Source organism: Saimiri boliviensis, chromosome 7 (genome assembly GCF_048565385.1).
Source record: "Saimiri boliviensis isolate mSaiBol1 chromosome 7, mSaiBol1.pri, whole genome shotgun sequence".
In the NCBI taxonomy this organism is placed as follows: Eukaryota; Metazoa; Chordata; class Mammalia; order Primates; family Cebidae; genus Saimiri; species Saimiri boliviensis.
The window spans coordinates 23,499,536-23,517,528 of NC_133455.1; the positions used below are offsets into that span (position 1 = coordinate 23,499,536).

Sequence of the window (17,993 nt, forward strand, 5' to 3'; positions counted from 1 at the left end):
AAGGTTCAAGATTTCAATCAGGCCAATGTTAAAACATTCCTGAGAGACATGAAACAGAAGTGTATCATATTCTGGTGAGAAAGGCAGCATCATAAAAGTGTCATTTCTTCCTAAATTCATCTGTAAATGTAATGCAATACCAGTAAAAACACAAATAGGATTTTTGTTTTGACCCAGATAAATTGATTCTATAGTTCAGACAGGAAAATATATAAAAGAGCCAAGGAATTTTGGGTGGAGAGGGGAGAACAAGGAGCAACAGACACCAAAATAAACTACAGGCCCTGGGCATGGTGGCTCATGCCTGTAATCCCACCACTTTGGGAGGCTACGGCAGGTGGATCACCTGAAGTCAGGAGTTCAAGACCAGCCTGGCCAACATGGTGAAACCCTGTCTCCGCTAAAAAATACAAAAATTAGCAGGGCACAGTGGTGTGTGTCTGTAATCCCAGCTACTCAGGACGTTGAGGCAGGCAAATCACTTGAATCCAGGAGGTGGAGGCTGCAGTGAGCTGAAATCGTGCCATTGCACTCCAGTCTGGGTGACAGAGCAAGACTGTCTGGGAAAAGTACTACAAGTTGAGCACCCCAAATGTAAAATCCAAAGTGTTCCCAAATCTGCAACATTTTGAGTGCTGACGTTGCCTACAAAGGAAATGTTCATTGGAGCATTTGGGGTTTTTTGATTTGGGATGCTCAACTGGTATAATGCAAATTTTCCAAAATTCAAAACACTTTGGTCTCAAGCATTTCTGATAAGGGCTACTTAACCTGGAGAGACATATGCTGCAACACAGATGCACTTAGAAACATTATGCTAAGTGAAAGAAGCCAGCCACTGGTCCAGAACAGGGAAATCTGTAGAGAAAGGGGAGGGAGTTGGTGGGGAGAGATGAGGTGACTGCTGATGGGTGTCGGTTTTCTTCTTGAGGGGATGAAAATGTTCTAAATGGACTGTGGTGACAGCTGTATAATTCTGTGAATAGACTAAAAACCATGGAATTGTACACTCCAAATTGGTGAATGGTATATGAATTATATTTCAATAAGGCTAAAAATTTTAAACATAATAAATAAAAGTGTTGCACTGACGCTTGAATATATTTGGTCCCATACCTCACACTTTGTCCCCAATAAACTATAGATCATATAGAGATCACACTTTTTTTCTGAGACCAAGTCTTGCTCTGTCGCCTAGGCTGGAGTGCAGTGGCGTGATTTTGGCTCACTGCAATCTCTGCTTCCCTGGATTCAAGTGATTCTCCTCCCTCAGCCTCCCGAGCAGCTGGGATTACAGGCAAGTACCATCATGCCTGGCTAATTTTTGTATTTTTTAGTACAGACCGGGTTTCGCCATGTTGGCTAGGGTGGTCTTGAACTCCTCACCTCAGGTGATCCACCTGCCTCTGCCTCCCAAAGTGCTAGGATTGCAGGTGTGAGCCACTGTGCCCGGCCTCATACATTTTTTTTAAAACCATCAAAGATCTGTAAGAAACCTGGGGGAATTAAAAAACAATAATCTTAGCCTGAGGAAGGACTTTCTAAGTAGGATGCAAAATCCAAAGGCCATAAAAGGAAACACTTATCAACCTCACTTCCCAAAGAAAATTCCTCCATGGCAGAATCGAAAACAAAAAACAATTTGGGGAAAACATCTGCAATTCATACCACAGACAGAGGTCTGATTCCATCATATACAAATAGCTTCTACAAATCAATAAGGACAAAAGCAACCACCCAATTAAAAGAAAAGGAGCCAAGGAGATAAGTGATTAGCCAAAGGAAAAACAAATAGCACAGACACGAAAAGGTATTCAACCTCATTTATATAAAACTGGGTTAAAATTACACTGTAGCCAGGTGCAGTGGCTCACGCCTGTAATGCCAGCTGTTCCGGAAGCAGAGGCAGGAGGATGGCAAGAGGCCAGGGGTTTGAGACTCGCCTGGGCAACATAGCTAGACCTTGACTCCCTAAACAAAACAAACCCACACTGTGATCCTATTTTCACTGCTCAGGTGAGCAAAACCTAAAAGTGTAATAAGACGCTGTGATGGTGAGGGGTGGGGAACACAGCCTCTCACACCAGAATGTGAGGTGTCCACAGATGCACCATCTAAAGATGTCTATCAGACCACAACTATCAAAATGCCGAATACGCATCCCTTTGACCCGGTATTTCCACTTCCAGAAATGTCCCCTGCAGTTTTATCCACACCCTCATGACACATACAGGGTTTACTGCTGCACTGCTTGTGATGGCAACAGGTCAGTTACAGTCTGAACAGAGGACTGGTCAGATAAATTATGGGTCATTTTCCCTGCTGGGAAAAACTATGTGGCAAAAGAATGAGGATGCTCTTTAGAAGCTGACACACAGAATAGATTGCAGAGGGAAACGGTGAGGTGCAAGACACTGTGTAAAATATGCGTGTCCACACATATTTGCTGGGATGCATAAAACATCTGGAAGGACACCCAGGAAGCTGATGACATGAACTCCCTCCGCGAGGGAAGCAGGTGGCTGGCCCAGAGGGAGGCTTTTGTCTGTACACCCCTTCCTTCCTCTGAGTGTTAGATAACATGAATGTGTTACCTTGTCAAAAGATAAGTAAATATTTAAAAGAAAAGATATTTTCAGTGTAAGCATCATGCTAAACGGCAACAGATCACGGGCTGTAGGACAGAAGCAATAGGGAGGGGTGGAGACTGCGGTGACCTGGAGACGGACGTCCCTTTAAAGGAGGCTGTTGTTCGGCTCTAACCATGGCTGTAGTCCAGGCACACAGGCCCGTGTTACCAGATCCTCTGTTTTTGCTTTTTTTTTTTTTTCAGGAGATCCTAGAAATCCAGATTTTAATGTAAATCTCCATGTCTTAAGTACTTTGTTAAAAAAGAAATTATAGTAGCTAAAAATAATCAGATCAGAGCATTTGGGATCCTGGTCCTAGACAGTGAGAACAGACCCCTGGTCACCAGTCCCAGTTGAAAAAGCAAGACCAGAGAGAGAAGGAAACACCTAAGACCACACAGGTCACAGGCTCAAGCAGGGATTCCATTCTATTTTTTGCTTCCATGTCATCCTACTTTAATGGTAGTGAGGGAGATAGACATGGCGAGACAATGGTGGTGAGGTCACAGAGACGGGGTTGGGCCATGGTGATGGGGTGGTCAGAAGAGGCTGCTAGGAAGGAGGTCACGCCAGAGTTGAGAGTCTCACCCAGTGTGAGCCGGCCAGACAAAGGAGTGGGTGTCATATTGGGGAGGGAGACCACGAAGGCAGCACAGCCGGGGCCAAGGCCTGGGGGCCTGAGAGAGCACAGAGGCTTTTTGACAGGGCCATGGTGGGTAGACGTCCTGTGGGGTGAATGGGGTTTCTCCACCCTCGACTTGCCCTGCAAAGGCTGGGGAGGCGTCCTACTCACACTTGCGCAGCTCCAGGCTCTTGCTCGGGCAGGCCAGGTGTTGGCCCGGGGGGTTCTGGGTCCTCTGCAGACAGGCCAGCATGGCTGAGCTGGGGGTCCCCGGTGGGGAGCGCTCTGCGGCAGGGTCCCTGCAGGAGGAAGATGAGGTGCGCTGTCACCTGGGGGCTGCTCCGTTTGCCTCCCCCCAGGAGTCTCCCTACAACCCCAAAGAACATCAGAGACCCTCAAAGCAGACACCCTTTCCCCTATTCGACTGATGAGGGGACCAAGGCCTGAGGCATCAAGAGGCCCATCTGTGGCCTCGTGGGAAGGGAGAGAAACCGGGCTCTTGAGTGGGAGCCACACCATGACAGGGCAGGAGTGACATCAGATACGCCCGGCCCTGCCTGACGTATGGGTCACCTGCTCTGGGGCCTGCCCTGATGTCCCCAGTCCCTCCTCACTCCCTCCGTGCCCTGTAGCAGGCTGTCCTTCCAGCTGGTGGCAGCCCCCTGTAAGCGAGTCAACCTGAAGACCCCACCTGGACATCTTGGGCGTCTACACAGGGGTGCTTAGGAAACATCAGAGGGTACGTGGGTGTCCCAGGTGACTGAAGTACTGGTCTGCCTCCTGCCCTGCATATCCTCACAGCCCCCACTGGAGGGGAGATGCCAGGATGGCATCCTGGGAGAATGAGGGACGCTTGAACCTTGATCCACACTGCGCCCTGAGCCCAGCCCCCATGGGCCACCAAGGCTGCTCTGACCCGAGATCCCTGTCGCTGCCTGACCGAGCTGCTTACCCGAATGGGAAGGACAGAGGCCTGTGCCCTGCAGGGCAGCACCTCAGATGTGGCTGTACACAGGCCCGTGTGGTACCTTCCCCCACAGCCTGACATTCACACAGACACTCGTCTTCGGCTTCCCTCGTCTTCAGACACTCTCCTGCAGAGAACGTTTCAGGAGGTGCAAGTATATTCCTGAGAGCCCAAAGGCCCTGAGTGGCAGGGTCAGGGTGGGTCTGCCTGGGAGGCCCCCATAGGAGGGTAGCAGTGAGAGGTCCCTTCCTCCCTTCCTACTAAGGAGAAGGCAGGTCTTGGGGTGAGCTCAACCCCGGACGCCCCTGATGTCCACCACCCAGGTACCCAGTCCCCAACACCTCCCAACCTCCCTCAGTCCTGGAGCAGCCAAGCTGAGTCACCTCAATCTTCATGTTGGTTTGAAAAAAGAAGAAAGCAGTCGGGGGGGGGGGGGTGTGCTGAAGGGGAAGAAAGGGAAGTTATTTAATACTAAACAGGTGTCTGGAGTCCTAAATTCTGCCGCTTTCTTCTAATAATGAAGTATTCATGAGGAAAAGCCTTTTTTCACTACTTTCTTAAGATACTAATTTCACAACAAGCTCCTTGTTATGGCGCAATTATTCCAATCTTGTATTTCCCGGAGACGGTTGCAGCCTCCCGTCTGTCCTGGCCTCTCGGTAAATGAAAGACAATCGCGTAACCACCTTTCATTATGCCCTATTTTACTTTCAGCAAAGGTACCCTGAAAGAAATGATTTCCTCTGAAAGGGACTTTTATTCAGTTTCAAAACCAATTTTCTCCTATTACCATCTCAAAAAAAAAAAAAAAAAAAAAGAGAGAGAGAGAGAGAGAGAGAGAGAAAGTGGGGGGGGAGGGGAGGGGAGGTGATTCTCACCGCCCCCTCCCCAATCGTCAGCCTTAACACAGAGACGCAATAAAAGCTGCAGTATCCACTTCCTGGCTTTGATTTCTGGTAATTTTAAAATAGGCCATTACAATCAGGCAGAAATTATACAGTTTAAAAAGGGAATGAAGTGGGGCTTATTGCAGGGATGAAAGTCCTTGACTGTAGGAAGGCAGCACTGCTCCTCTCCTCGGGGACTTGCGACGTGAGCAGGTGGCGGGAGCGAGCCCGCCATCACCAGTTGTGGACACCGGCCCTGGAGGACACGCTGTGCATGTGGACAGGCAGGGCTGGGGGCGCACACATGCCCTGGTACACACTCACCTATGTACATATGTGTTTGCTGCGTGGCGTGTTCCTCTGCACTTACGGGTATCCTCTCACACACAGGCAGTCCACAGGGACTCGCAATCGTGTGCAACCTGGAAGGTACGTACGAGGCCCGTGGCAACCTCCCTCACACTGGCCCGCCTCCTTCTGTGCCCCCTGCTCCAGGGCAGGGTCCATCTCTCATGGCCCTGACATAGTGGGTGGGGGAGAGGGGGTAGCTCCGGAGAAAGCCAGCCCGAGACCTCTCCTTCCACAGACAGGAAACCCAAGCCATGGGGGCCATGGCCTGCCAGGGCCGCCAGGCAGGGGAGTGGCTGGGTGCACTTACCCCTCACCACTGAGCTTGGCTGTACTCAGGACAGTAAGGAGGCGGGTCAGAGACTGGTGCCCTGCAGAAACCTGGGCTGGAAGCCCAGAACCTCTCTGACTCCCAGCACAGGCTGCGTAACCCCAGCTGGGTTAATGACCCTCTCTGGCCTGTAACAGTGGCTCCATGACCCCTATGGGTACACCCAGGTCACTTTCATTGAGAGTCCTCGCCATGCCCAGTCCTATCCCCAGCATTTTACCAGGTACCAGGTGCCCAGCCCTTCTCTAGGTGCCCCAGTGCCCCATGGACCATACATCCTGCATGCTTTGCAGTTGAAAAAGGGCAGGCTGGGGGCTGCAATGCTTGGGGGAGGGGCAGGTCTCCTATTCAGGAGCCTTCTGGGACCCCATCAGCTGCCTCCCCAGCAGGGCTCCAGTTGTCAGAGTGCTCTTATGGTGGATGCCAGGCAGTTCTGGGAGCTGAGAGGGGTCACCCGACTGAGCTTAGGGTGTGGGGGTTTTCAGGGCACAATGGTGTCCAAGTGCAGGCCTCAGCTTGGCTCAGCTTCACCAGGCAGCTGCCTGCATCCTCCCATTCCTTGCTTCTGGAGGGCTACAGGCAGCCAGAGAGATGCTCTTCACTTACAGAAGAGGGACTTTTTTCTCTCTGCACCCCCAGTTGTCCCAACTCATTGCCCATTCTCCCAGGAACCCTGTTCCCTGCCACTGGGGGCACGTGGCAGGGTAGTGGGGTGTCCTAGGAGGGAAGTGGGGAGGGGACAGTGAAACATGTCAAGGACAAGGGGATCACCACCTCCAACTCCTGTATCATCCCCACCATCTGCAACCAAGACAGTCATATTCCTCTCCTTGGCCTTAAAACCTCTCTGGCCCCAGAGTAGAGCCCAGCCCTCTGCCCACCAAACCTCATCTCTCTCACAGCTTCCCCTGGCGCTCCTTCCAGTCAGGCTGCCTCATACCTCCAGACCTTTGCCCCTGCTGGTTCTCCTGCCAACGGCACGACGACCCTAATCCATTTGAACTCAGATCTGTCTTCAGAACCTGGCTCAGCCGTCCCTTCCTCCAGATATCCATCTCCATCTCCACCCCGATCATACCAAGTGTAACTGCCCATTTTCACATCTGTCTCTCTCCACTGGACTGGGTTTCTTAGGAGTAGGGACTGTGTCTTATTTGTCTCTCTCCCCGGTGGCTGGCAAGAGTAATCACTTAATAGGTATTGAATGAATGGCTGAATCAATGAATTGGTTATTGTCATATAAAGTGGCCTAAGCCCAGAGAAGCCAAGTGTCCCATACAAGGCCACACAGCAAGGCAGAGACAGGATTGGGGCATGCGCCTAAAACACTCATATTCTTTCCGTGACCCCAACTTGCCCCCTCCCTGCCTGGTGTCATCCCGTCGGAGGAGGCTAGCCTCTCAGAACCCCCACCTGGACTCATCATCCCCTGGCCAACCTCCATCCAGGGAGCACTGCTCATTCTGAAACCCTATCTGCAAATCAGACTGTTTATAAGCTCAAGGTCTTTTGTGACTTTAATAATAAAAAGGGGGGGCAGGGAGGGGAAAATGTTGCATGCCTCAATGATTAGAATGCTTGGCACCTTCCCTGACATGGGGGCTGATAAGACGCCTTATCTCAGAGACACCCGAGAAAAAGGTCCCCTCCACCAGATAACGCCCCCAGCTGTCGATGTGTCCTTTCAGAGCTGAGGATTTAGATAAAGGAAATGTGACAGGGGAGGGGAAAGGAAGGAAGGAACTTTCCAGGTCCGAGGAGGAATTGAGTCTGTGATGCTTGCCTCAGCAGAACAATGAATGGGAGAAGGCTGTCTAAAGGCTGTCTATTTTTATTAAAAGAGCAGGGAACTGGGTTCTTGCGCCCTGCCTGCCTTTTATCATCTTGCCCTCGCCTGTCTGGCCGCAGGGGGCGTCAGGGAGCCCACAGGCCAGTGGGAGGGGAAGCTGGGAAACAGCGACCTGCAATTTTGGCTCTTGATGGTGGCGAGCATGTACTGACTGCCCTCTGTGCCAAGCCCATGTGCCTTCTCCTCGTGGCCTCTGTGGCCCCATTTCACAGCTTAGGAGATGGCCACAGAGAGGGGAAGCAATCTGTGCAAGGTCACACAGCTTTTAGATAGCAGAGCCCAAGGATGCCAACCCCAGTCACACCCTCAGTCCCACACTGTACAGCAGCTCCATCGTGGTTGGGGGTTCGTCAGCTCCCAGCTCCCAGTCAGCTGGCCAGGGAGGGATGGAAGCAAGAGCCTACTTCTGCCCAGGGCCCAAATCTACTTTGATTCTACTGTGGGAGGGGCTGGGATCACAGAAAGAAGGGGTGAGAGGAGGGGAAGGGGTGGGGAGAGAAGGGCTCCTAGAGGCCACTTATCCCATAAACATTCAAGGAGCGCAACTCTTGAGGCCGGCATTGGGCAGAAGAACACTGAGATGAGTAAAGCCCAGGCCTTGCTTCTTACCTGCCCATTCATTGATTTAGGCAGCAAACACTTCCCAAGCATCTTTTGGGGCCAGGCCTGCGCCATGTACTGGGAGGATGGAAACCGCTCAAAGCGTCCTGCCAGAAGGGACGTCCAGCCCGAACTGACCTCCCACTAAAAATGGATGTTCCTGACTTCTGCCTCCAGAGTTTTCCTGATACAGCAGGTGCCTAGCACGTTCCCTCATGTGTCCGCAGGTCAGCAGTCTGCCCCTTGCCAGGCTGGGCTGACCCCAAGGCAGAATGGGAGGATATATCTGGCTTCACCGCAGGTCTCTGAGGCTGTGACCCCAGGAAAGCCACAAGCTGCGCCCCTTTGAGCCCCCATCTTCTCCACCTCTAACTCCTAGAGCTACCGACCTGGCTTCTATGGCTCTATTCAAGGCCAAATCCTAGCTGTGACCTGGAGGGGAAGGTCATGCCAGGCCCTTCCTGGTGTCCAACAGGACTTGTTCAGAGAAGAGAGCTGGCCCCAGATGCCTCTGGGTTGTACCTGCCAGGCAGGGGCCAGGCACAGGGGTTCTTACTGGCTGGTGACCTGGAGGAAGTCAAAGCACTTCTCTGAGTCTGTCTCCCAAATGAACCTTTATAGGGAGTGGAGCAGCTGATAGTATGAGGGCCATCTAGCTTGGACGTAAGAGGATTGACCATTTGGTTTTCAAATTTAATCCAGCTGTGTGCAAGGCGTTGGGCAGCCTCTGGCCTGTGGGCACACAAAGGGGCTCTGGATGTAGCCCTTGTCTTCGAGGGACTTAAAATCTTGGGCACAGACAAGATAGGAAGCTGGCAAAACCCAGCAGTGTATGTAAGGAGTGGATGGTTCAGACTCTGAATTCCCTTTTAGGAAGTGAAGGAGATGCCGACCACTCCTCAGGGCCTTGCAGCCTTCCTGGGGGGGGGGGGGGTGGCAGGACAGGCAGGTGGTGAGGGAGCCCTCCCACAGTTCTCACCGCCATCCTTCAGCTGGAATTGAAGTCTCTGCACACTGCCTGGCCACACAGCCTGCCCCAAAGGCAGACAGGAGCCTGAAGTGGTGGTGGGAGGCCCAGGGCCCGGGGAAGAGAATAAGTGCTGGGTTGGGAATACTGGGGTCAGACCCTGGTGGGGTAGCCCTGAATGGGTCACTTCTCTGTGTTGGTCCCAGTACCACGAGCTGAGCCAATAGAGTAGAAAGTCTCAGAAAGTCCAGTCCACTCTATATAGCAAGGGGCAGCAAACCTCCTTCTGCTCAGGATGGAAGAGTGGTGGGACCCTTGCCCAGCCCAGGAATGTCCTCGGGAATCTAGGTGCAAGCTTCCTCCAACTCCCTTTGGAGCTCCCACCAGAGAAGAACCACCGTCTGTCTCTTTCCTCTCCCAACTCATCCCTAACTCCATCTGCCTCCCTGTCCTGATGCTCCCCTTCTCCTCCTTCCTGCTGTGTCTCTTTCTCTCTTCCTTCCTGACCCCTCTCCCCTACTCCTCCTTCTCTCTCCCACCCCACTTGTCTCAGCAAGGCAGCCAGAGTGGAAGCCCACCCCCACCTCCCTCCTGCCGCTCCCTCCCCCATCCCTGCTCTGAGCCGGAGGCCTTCCAAGGGACCCTGTTAATAATTAAATGTTAATCTAAAAAGCAATTTGAGCTGCGGCTAGGCAGATCTGGTTAGAGATTACATTAGCATGGAGGAGGCGAGGGTAATTTTCTTTAACCCCTCTCCTGATCTCTCAAGCCGGGGATTCTTCAAGTCACACCGGCACTGCTGATTAAACTGGCACAGGGCTTGGCTGTGGATAAGGGGCCTGTGAAAAGTGATTATTTCCCACTGCCATTTGGGCCGAAGAACCAGAAGGGGATTTTTTACTTTTATTTTTTAAGATTGGGGGTTGGGGAGGTACTGTCCCCTTGAATAGGAGGCCTCATCTCCTGCCAGGATTATCACTATATCTGCCCGCAACCCCAGCAGGCCAGGGGGCTCTCTAAAATGCTGCAAACCTGTTCACAGAACATACCTGGCTCTTTGGTTCTCAGCACAAATATGCCAGTCCCCTGCCTGGCTCCAACACCCCTCCATTGTGCCTGGTTCTGGGCTGGGCACTGGAGCCAGAGATGCCAGTAGTTCTGAGCCAAAGGGGAGACCAAAAAGTAAAATGACAATCACCAATTCTAGGTGGCAGCCAGAGTCCTGAGCTGGGCTTCCCTATGCACAAGCCTCTCACCTGCACGCTTACAGGCCTTTCCTCATGCAATCATCAAAGCTCTCTACCCCTTACTACTCGACCTTCAATTGGAGTCTGGGTTCCTGAGGGTTTCCCCAAGACATACAAGGTGCATGATAAATGTCTGATGAATCATCGAATGACTGGAATCCCATGTGGCTCTCCTTGATCCTTCCTCCATGGGTTCACGGTGCTATAGCAGTACCTGAGCACACGGGCCCTCAGAAAAACGTCTCCTGAACAAAGCATGGGCAAGAGGCTATCCTGGAAGTCGGGGCAGAGCAGGCCTCAGAAAGTGTCCTACTGGGACACAGGGCTGGGCGGCCATGCCCGGGCCTGTCAGCACCACGGCCAGCTCCCATCGAAGGAGCCGGGGAGAAAGAGGCGGGGCACAGCCTGAGAGCTCAGTGATGTCAGTCGCCATGGGAACTGACAACTGCAATGTGCCTCCGTCAGCACTCTGACCACTGGGGACAGCATGGCAGATTAAGCACCAACTGTGTGCTAGGCCAGGCCCTGTGTTAGATGCTGGGGCAGTGACAGACCCTGAGAGGATGGGAGGCATCAGAGGGGTGATTACAAGACAGGGAGACAAGCGGTAGCCATGATGGGGTCACCCTACTTGGCCTGGGGGTGTCAAGATGGAAAGACACACCAGCTGCCTCATAAGCAGAGTGACAGCATCTCTCCCCAACTTCACATCAGGATGTCTGAGCTTTATATCTTAACCCTGTGGGCTCAAGCAAATCCCTCCTCCTCTCTGAGCCTCAGTTTTTGTGCCTGCAAGAGGGGTTCCTTCCTTACAACAAAGTGCCAGGGTCTTTGTGGTAGCTGCCTAAGTGGTACCTGTTGTTAGCTTTGTTTATGGCTGTTATCAACAGTTAAGTAGGAAAAAGTCAGGGGAAGGGGAGGATCCCACAGAAGGGACTGTGGGACTTGCACAGGCAACCACATGGAGACTTGAAAGAGAGGAGCAAACAGAGCATGAAGGAGCTCCAGGCTGAGGGAGGGCAAACCCTCCTACTGAGTAATCAAGAGCACCCCATCTATGCAGGGCCAGGCAGGGAGCCCCTGAACCTCCCGGTGGGGAGATCTGTTTCCTGTGCACTAGTGCTGCTTCAGGGCAGGGACTCAGAGAAGGTGCTGGGAGGAGGGGTAGTCATTGCCACTGGCAACAGGCCTGGCTGGCCCTCTTCCAGAGCCACGAACCTCTGAGGGAGAGTTTCACTCTTCCCTGAGAGCCAGAGATCCTAAGGTACGAAGTTTGGAGTCAGGAGCAGTCTGAGCCTCTGTTCTCCTAGTTCCAGCCTCGGCTCTGTAATGAAAATTGTCAGTCAAGTCTCCATCGTCACCTTCCAGTAAAGAGGAAGTGGGGAGATCTGAGAGTTTCTACTGAACAGCTTCAGTGCTACAATGCCCTAATGGGGCTGGGGGCTCAGCCAAAATCCCCCGGCCCAGTTTTTTTTTAGAGGTGGTCATAGAATGTGGAGAAACAACATGGAAACGGAGACCAAGAGAGGGAAGGAGGGATGCCACCAGATGACACTGGGATCCTGGAAGACGGAACACTGTGTGCAACAGGCAAAGATCAGACCCACAGCGGAGATGGGGGAGGGCCCGGAATCTCCAGCCTTCTTCCCACCTATTCCCCGAGTCCTTGCACCCACAGTTCAGGGTTAAAGGAGGCAAAAGGGTAGGAGAAAAATCTAGTAAGAGCAATAAATAATAGGAGGTAGTTTTTATTTTTAGTGTCCTCCATGGGCTCAGCACTTTACAGATGTCACCTCATGTAATCCATGCCACAATCGGGAGAAAGCACGCCTGCCATTGTACCCACGAGGAAACAGAGAGGAAAAGGAGCTGTCCAGGACCACGGGGCTGGTTGGCTGGTGGAGCAGGCAGGAAAGCCCCACAAAAAGGTAGGCCTGGGCCAGACAGGGTTTGAGAATTCAGGCCCCAAGGGGCGGGGAGGAAGAAGACCAGGTCCCTGTGCAAGAATGGCCCGAGAGTGTTTAAAAGATGGAGTGGCCCAGGTCAGGGGAGGAGAGCCGACAAAAGTGGCTGGCCAGGGCTGGCGTTAGCTTTTAGCCCAATGCTAAGATCAACAGATGCTTCTGGGGGTCAGGATGGGGCAGAAATGAGTGGAGACTTCAAGGCAGGGGTTAGGAAACACGACAGGACGCTCGGCCCAAATGACAGAGCCATCACTCCGCAGCCCAGAGTTCATGAGCTCTATGTTTGTTTTATTTAAACCTCCAAGAGTCAAACGCCACTCAACATCCATGTGTGGACCAGTCTCCAGCTTTCCACCTCTGCTGAGAGTGAGGGTAGAGGGGCGCCGTGTCTCTAACCCCTTCTACGGTCAGGGAGCTCCCTCCAGGTCACCCAGCCACAGGCACCATGATTTAGAAAGTGCTGAAGCCAGATCACCTAGGTTCAACCCCCTCCCCCATCACAGCCTAGCAGCTGATGGTTAACTCTGGCGAATTTTCTTTTTCTTTGCGCTTCTCTGTATTTCTAATTTTTCCATAATGAACATGCATCACTTCTGTTTTTAAGAACTTTTCAAAAGGAATTTCAACCTCTGACCACCTGGAGACAGGCGACTGGCGCTCTTTGTAAATGCACTGACATGACAGGGAACAGCTGCTGGGGAGGTGGAGACGGTGCAGGGAGAGACAGGAAGCCCCAGAGGCTTGGAAATCCAGGAGCCACAGGAAGCAGTGAGCTTTGTGCAGAGCCAGATCCGGGGGAGCCAATTCACCAGCAGATCCCGGCGTGACTCTTCTACAACAGATTCCCGCCTGTCCCTGTGCCCCACTGGCTCCCTGCCACCAATCTCCACCTCATGGGAGGTGGACCAAGCCTTTCTGTGTGTAGCTGACTCCTCTCCCTGCTCAGAACTCACCTAGTGGCTTCCACGGCATTTTCTTTTCTTTTCTTTAAGAGATGGGGCCTTGCTCTGTTGCCCAGGGTGGGGTGCAGTGGTATGATCATGGCTCACTGCGGCTCACCCCTGGGCTCAAGTGATCCTCCTGTCTCAGCTAGTAGCCGGGACTACAGTCGTGCGCCACCACAACCAGCCAATTATTATTTTTTGTAGACATGGGATCTCACTATGTTGCCTAGTCTGGTCTCTAACTCCTGGCCTCAAGCAATCTTCTCATCTCAGTCTCCCTAAGTGCTGGAATTGTAGGTATGAGCCATCCCGCCAGCCTTCCGTGGCATTTCTAACAGTATCCTTGAAGAACCTGCGTGAATCCCTTTCCCCTCATCTATCTGCACTGTCCCTGTCCTGTCCTAACCCTGCTCAGACACACTGGCTGTCTTTCTGGTCCTCTCACAGGCTAACCAAGGCTCCACCCCAGGGCCTTTGCACTTAGGGTTTTGCCTCTACCTAAATACCCTACACCGATGCTGTCCATAGAAATATGTGATAATGGGAGCCTCGTATGCAACTGGAAATTTTCTAGCAGTAACAGAGGAAATTAAATTTAATATATTTCACCTAATAGATCCAAAATAGTATCATTTCAATATGTAATCAATATTGAAAAATTCCTAATGAGATATTTTATGTTCTTGTTTCTATTCGAAGTCTTTGAAACCTGGGATGGATTTTATGCCAATAGGACACCTCAGTTCAGTTCAGACTTGCCCTCACTGCAAATGCTCAATGCCACCTGTGAACAGTGCAATGCCATGTCGTCCCGGTTCATGCCCCTCCCCCACTCTCCATACCAGCTCCATTTCCTCATTCACACCTCAGCTCAAACATCTCCTCCTCCGAGAGACCCCCCTTGACTACCTGGTCAAGCTGGCAACCTTCTGCTCTGGCCACTGTCCCGTCACCAGAGCAATTTTTTCACTGTCATTATTGCTCTGAAATTATCTTGAGGAACAGTTGAGTGTCTGTCTCTTCCACCAGAGTGCAAGTTCTACTGTGTCTGCATGCTGGGGTACACAGTAGGCACTCAGGGTGGCAGGTGGGACAGAGGTGGGGATGACGGGCCTGGCCTGAGGCCCTTGTCCATCTACCTTATTCCAAATTCTACTCTCGGTGATTAGATGCAGCAGTGGAATGTGTGTGAGTGTGCATGCATACACATGTGAGGCAACCTGTCCTGTGTAAACACACACACACACACACACACACACACACACACACACAGACACACAGAGCTCCCTCCACACACCTCCCCTCTTCTGAAAAGTGGGCCCAGAGGATGGGCCTCCTTTCAAAATCAGCCCGGCGCAGAAAAACGGCTGTGACAGCACAAAGCCGAGATTGAATCAGCGATGGGCCCTATTGCCTGGTGACGGTTACAAATGATCTGATGTGGAAAAGACGGGATCAGATGTGTGCAGAACAACGGCTGCTCCGCGCCCCCACATGCCAGACAATGGGCTGCTGGGCGGGCGGGAGGGCAGGTGGTACCCAGGAGCCCAGGACAGGCTTAGCACGGAGTGGTCCTTCCTGGGACCGGGCGCTGGGCCTGGCTGGGCCCAAGCATCCACTCACTGAGCACTGCTCCGCCAAGGGGGGTCATTTACGCAAGGCGGGATCAGACACTCCCTGAATGCCCAGCACCGGGGCAAAACGTCCCCACATGAGACCAAGTGTTCGTTCTGGGCAGTTAGATGTCGGCTGAATTTTACTTTCTTCGTCAGACTTATTTCCAAATACTAAGAGATGAACATGACTTTTTAATGAGGGGAAAGACCCTCCTGCCCGGCCCCAGCCTCTGCGGTCAGAGCCTCAGAAGCCTGGGAGGGAGGGGGTCATACACGGCTTCTCGATGACCACTGGAAGTGGCCCTTGCCCTGCCCCGCCCAGGGTTTGGGGAGGGAGCACTCCAGACCCGCGTGCTCAACCACTGAGGAACGAGTGTCCTCTTACTGTGACGTGACCACAGCCCTGCATGAGAAGACTACGCCAGAGACTGTGTGGCCTGCCTGAAGTGTACAGCGGTGAGAGGGCTGGGCCTCAGGCCTCACAGACCCCTCTCTGGTCTCTTTCTACTCCAAGGCCAGACACACAGTAGATGCTCGGTAAATCCCATCTCAGTAGACAGAGCGCAGGGCTGGGACTTGTATTTCCATACTTCCTCTATGGTCCAGGCTTCACAGTTCAGGGTCTCTCCCTACTCTTTTCACTGTAGTTTGCTACCTCAACCTAACAAACCCCTCCACACACCCAGAACACCTGGGCCCCAGAGACCCTCAACACGGGTGGGCAGAGGGGCAGAGCTAGCAGCGAGGGGGCAAGAGCCTCCTCCAGACCCAGTGTCACCCACCAGCCCCCCACCCTGAGGCTGTGTCATGGAGGCTCCAGGGCTAGAAAGCTTCTGGATAAGGGAGAGGGCCTCTCCTGCTGGAGGTCTAGGCAGGAGGTGGCTTCTTGGAGCAGCAATTGTGTGCTGGGTGCCACGCCTCACCTCACATGGAGCTGGAAGACCATCCCTTGAGTGTGAATACATCCACGCCTCCCATTCTCCAGCAGGGGAGAGGCTCCGAGAGGAACAGGATTTGCCCCTGGTGGGGTCCAGAAGGGAACTAGGCCTGCTGGACTCTAAAGCCCAGGGCACGGCTGTGCCATGCGAGGATTGGATTCCAAGTGGGCAACCAGTGTCCCACAGGACCGGCCGCTCTGAGGGCAGGTGCTGGGTTACCTCCCCAGCATGCCAAAGGGGTGATCCTGCCACCAGGTGGGTCACCCATCCCACCACCGCCATGGCATCTTAGTAACTCTCACTCCCCAGACCCATGAGGCACTGCCCCTCTGGCTCCTGACAGGCAGCGCCTAGGAAGGGCAAAACAGCACTTCAGCTGAGACCAAATCCAGAACTCAGTTTAAACCCTGCCTCTGCTATTCACTAGCAGGGCTGTCTTGAGTAAGCCATGAGTCCCTTGGGGACTCAGTTTCTCCATAGGAAACACGGAAGTAGAAACCACGCCTCCATCACCAGCTGTGGTGAGGATGACCCGGGCGAGGAGCACATGCAGCGTAGCACTCGTGCACTGCACTGCCCGCCCAGCTCTCACCCCAGGAGATGATGGTGCCGGGCACAGAGGGGTGAAGGGATTGCCTGTGCTCACACAGCAGCAGGAGGAGGCTGGGGATCCTTGAACCCCAGGACCTAAACCCCAATTCCTTCCAGCAATTTATCCTTTAATGCCAGGGACAAGGCTCCAAATGTGCCTTACAAGTGGGAGGGGATGCTCCAATGGGTGCAGTCGCCAAACCCTGCCTGAGCACCTGTGGTGTGCCAGGCTGCAGGAACCCAGAGAAGAACGAAACACGGCAAAGATGACCAGATGCACATCCACGCAACCCCAATCCTGGGTCAGAGGGAGCGTCAGGGGCCTAGGGAACAGGGGCCCTTCTAAGGACAGGCCACTTCCCAGAAAAGGGAGTATCTGAGCTTGTCTGAGTGCCCCAAGGGCAAGGGCAAAGGCAGTGCCTGGCACGGAGCCCCAAGGCACTAACAGGGGCTCAGTGAGTCTGATGAGGCGAGCCTTGTGGCACTAAATGAATGGTGTAGGGTGGAGGAACCCCGCTCTGTGGGCAGGTGCCAGAGGTAGTACCTTGCAGGCAGCCCCACCCCAGTCAGGTCTGGGGACAAGCTGGCTGCTGGGCCTGCTCCTGCATTTTAGTCCGGGTGGGTGCCAGGCCCGGGGAACGGGGGTGGCGGTGTCTTCCAGCCTTGCCGGGGCATGCGCCAGCATGTGCATGCGTGCGCGCGTCTGTGTGTGTTGCTGCAGCGGCTTCTATGCAAACATGTTAATTTGTTTTCATTTTGTTTTTTTTTTCCCCTCGCAGGATAATTGGGTGAGTTTGAAGTCTTGGCGAGGCTGCTGATTATAGCTATTTGGGTGGTGCCCTCGTGGGGCCTGGGCCCTGCCTCCTGCCTCTGGCGGTGAAGGAGGCGGCTGGGGGTGTCTTGAGGGGCTTGGGGCGATGCCACTGGGTTCCGAGGGCTCTTGCTGACTGGGGACGGGGAAGGCAAGCTGTCCTGAGACTCCCAGCATGCCCCTCACCCAGACAATACAGGCTCACTGAAGGGTGCAAAGCTGCCCACACCTTTTTTCTTTGCCCGGTTTGCTGCATTTTAAGAACTTGTGATGTGTTTGCCAATGTCCAAAGAAAAAATAAAAACTAGAATTCTACCTACGATTCTTATTGTCTGCTTTCTCTTAGAGAAAAACCCGAACCTGGCCGTTCTGGAAGCCCTGAGCTGATGTGTCCTGAAGCTGGCTGCAGCGGCTTCGCTGCTCCTGTTACCTGCATGGCCCCCGGGTACCTGAGTTTTCCACCCTGAAGAAGGGCATGGGGCTTTGAGTTGGGATGTCCAAGGTGCCCTTGGCAGCCGTGTGACCTGTCAGTACCTGGCTGTCCGAGCCTCTTTTTTCACCTGTAATCCCGCTGCCTTGCCCTGGGAGGACTGAAAGGAGACGCTCCTACGGGGCTGGGCTCAGAAAAGGGACTCCGTGTCTACCGTGGACTGCTGCTGAGGCTAAATGGGGATCAGGAAG

General features: G+C 53.2%; 1 protein-coding gene across 1 annotated transcript in view; it reads right to left on the reverse strand.

The window, feature by feature from the left end:
* The window catches only part of FAM222A (family with sequence similarity 222 member A), a 55,961-nt gene that overhangs the window by 23,605 nt on the left and 14,363 nt on the right, over nucleotides 1–17,993 (reverse strand). Inside the window, exon 2 of the mRNA XM_003932268.4 lies at nucleotides 3,424–3,551. Coding sequence (XP_003932317.1) covers nucleotides 3,424–3,505 — 82 coding nt within the window. The 5' untranslated portion in view covers nucleotides 3,506–3,551. The remainder of the gene's footprint in view (nucleotides 1–3,423; nucleotides 3,552–17,993) is intronic.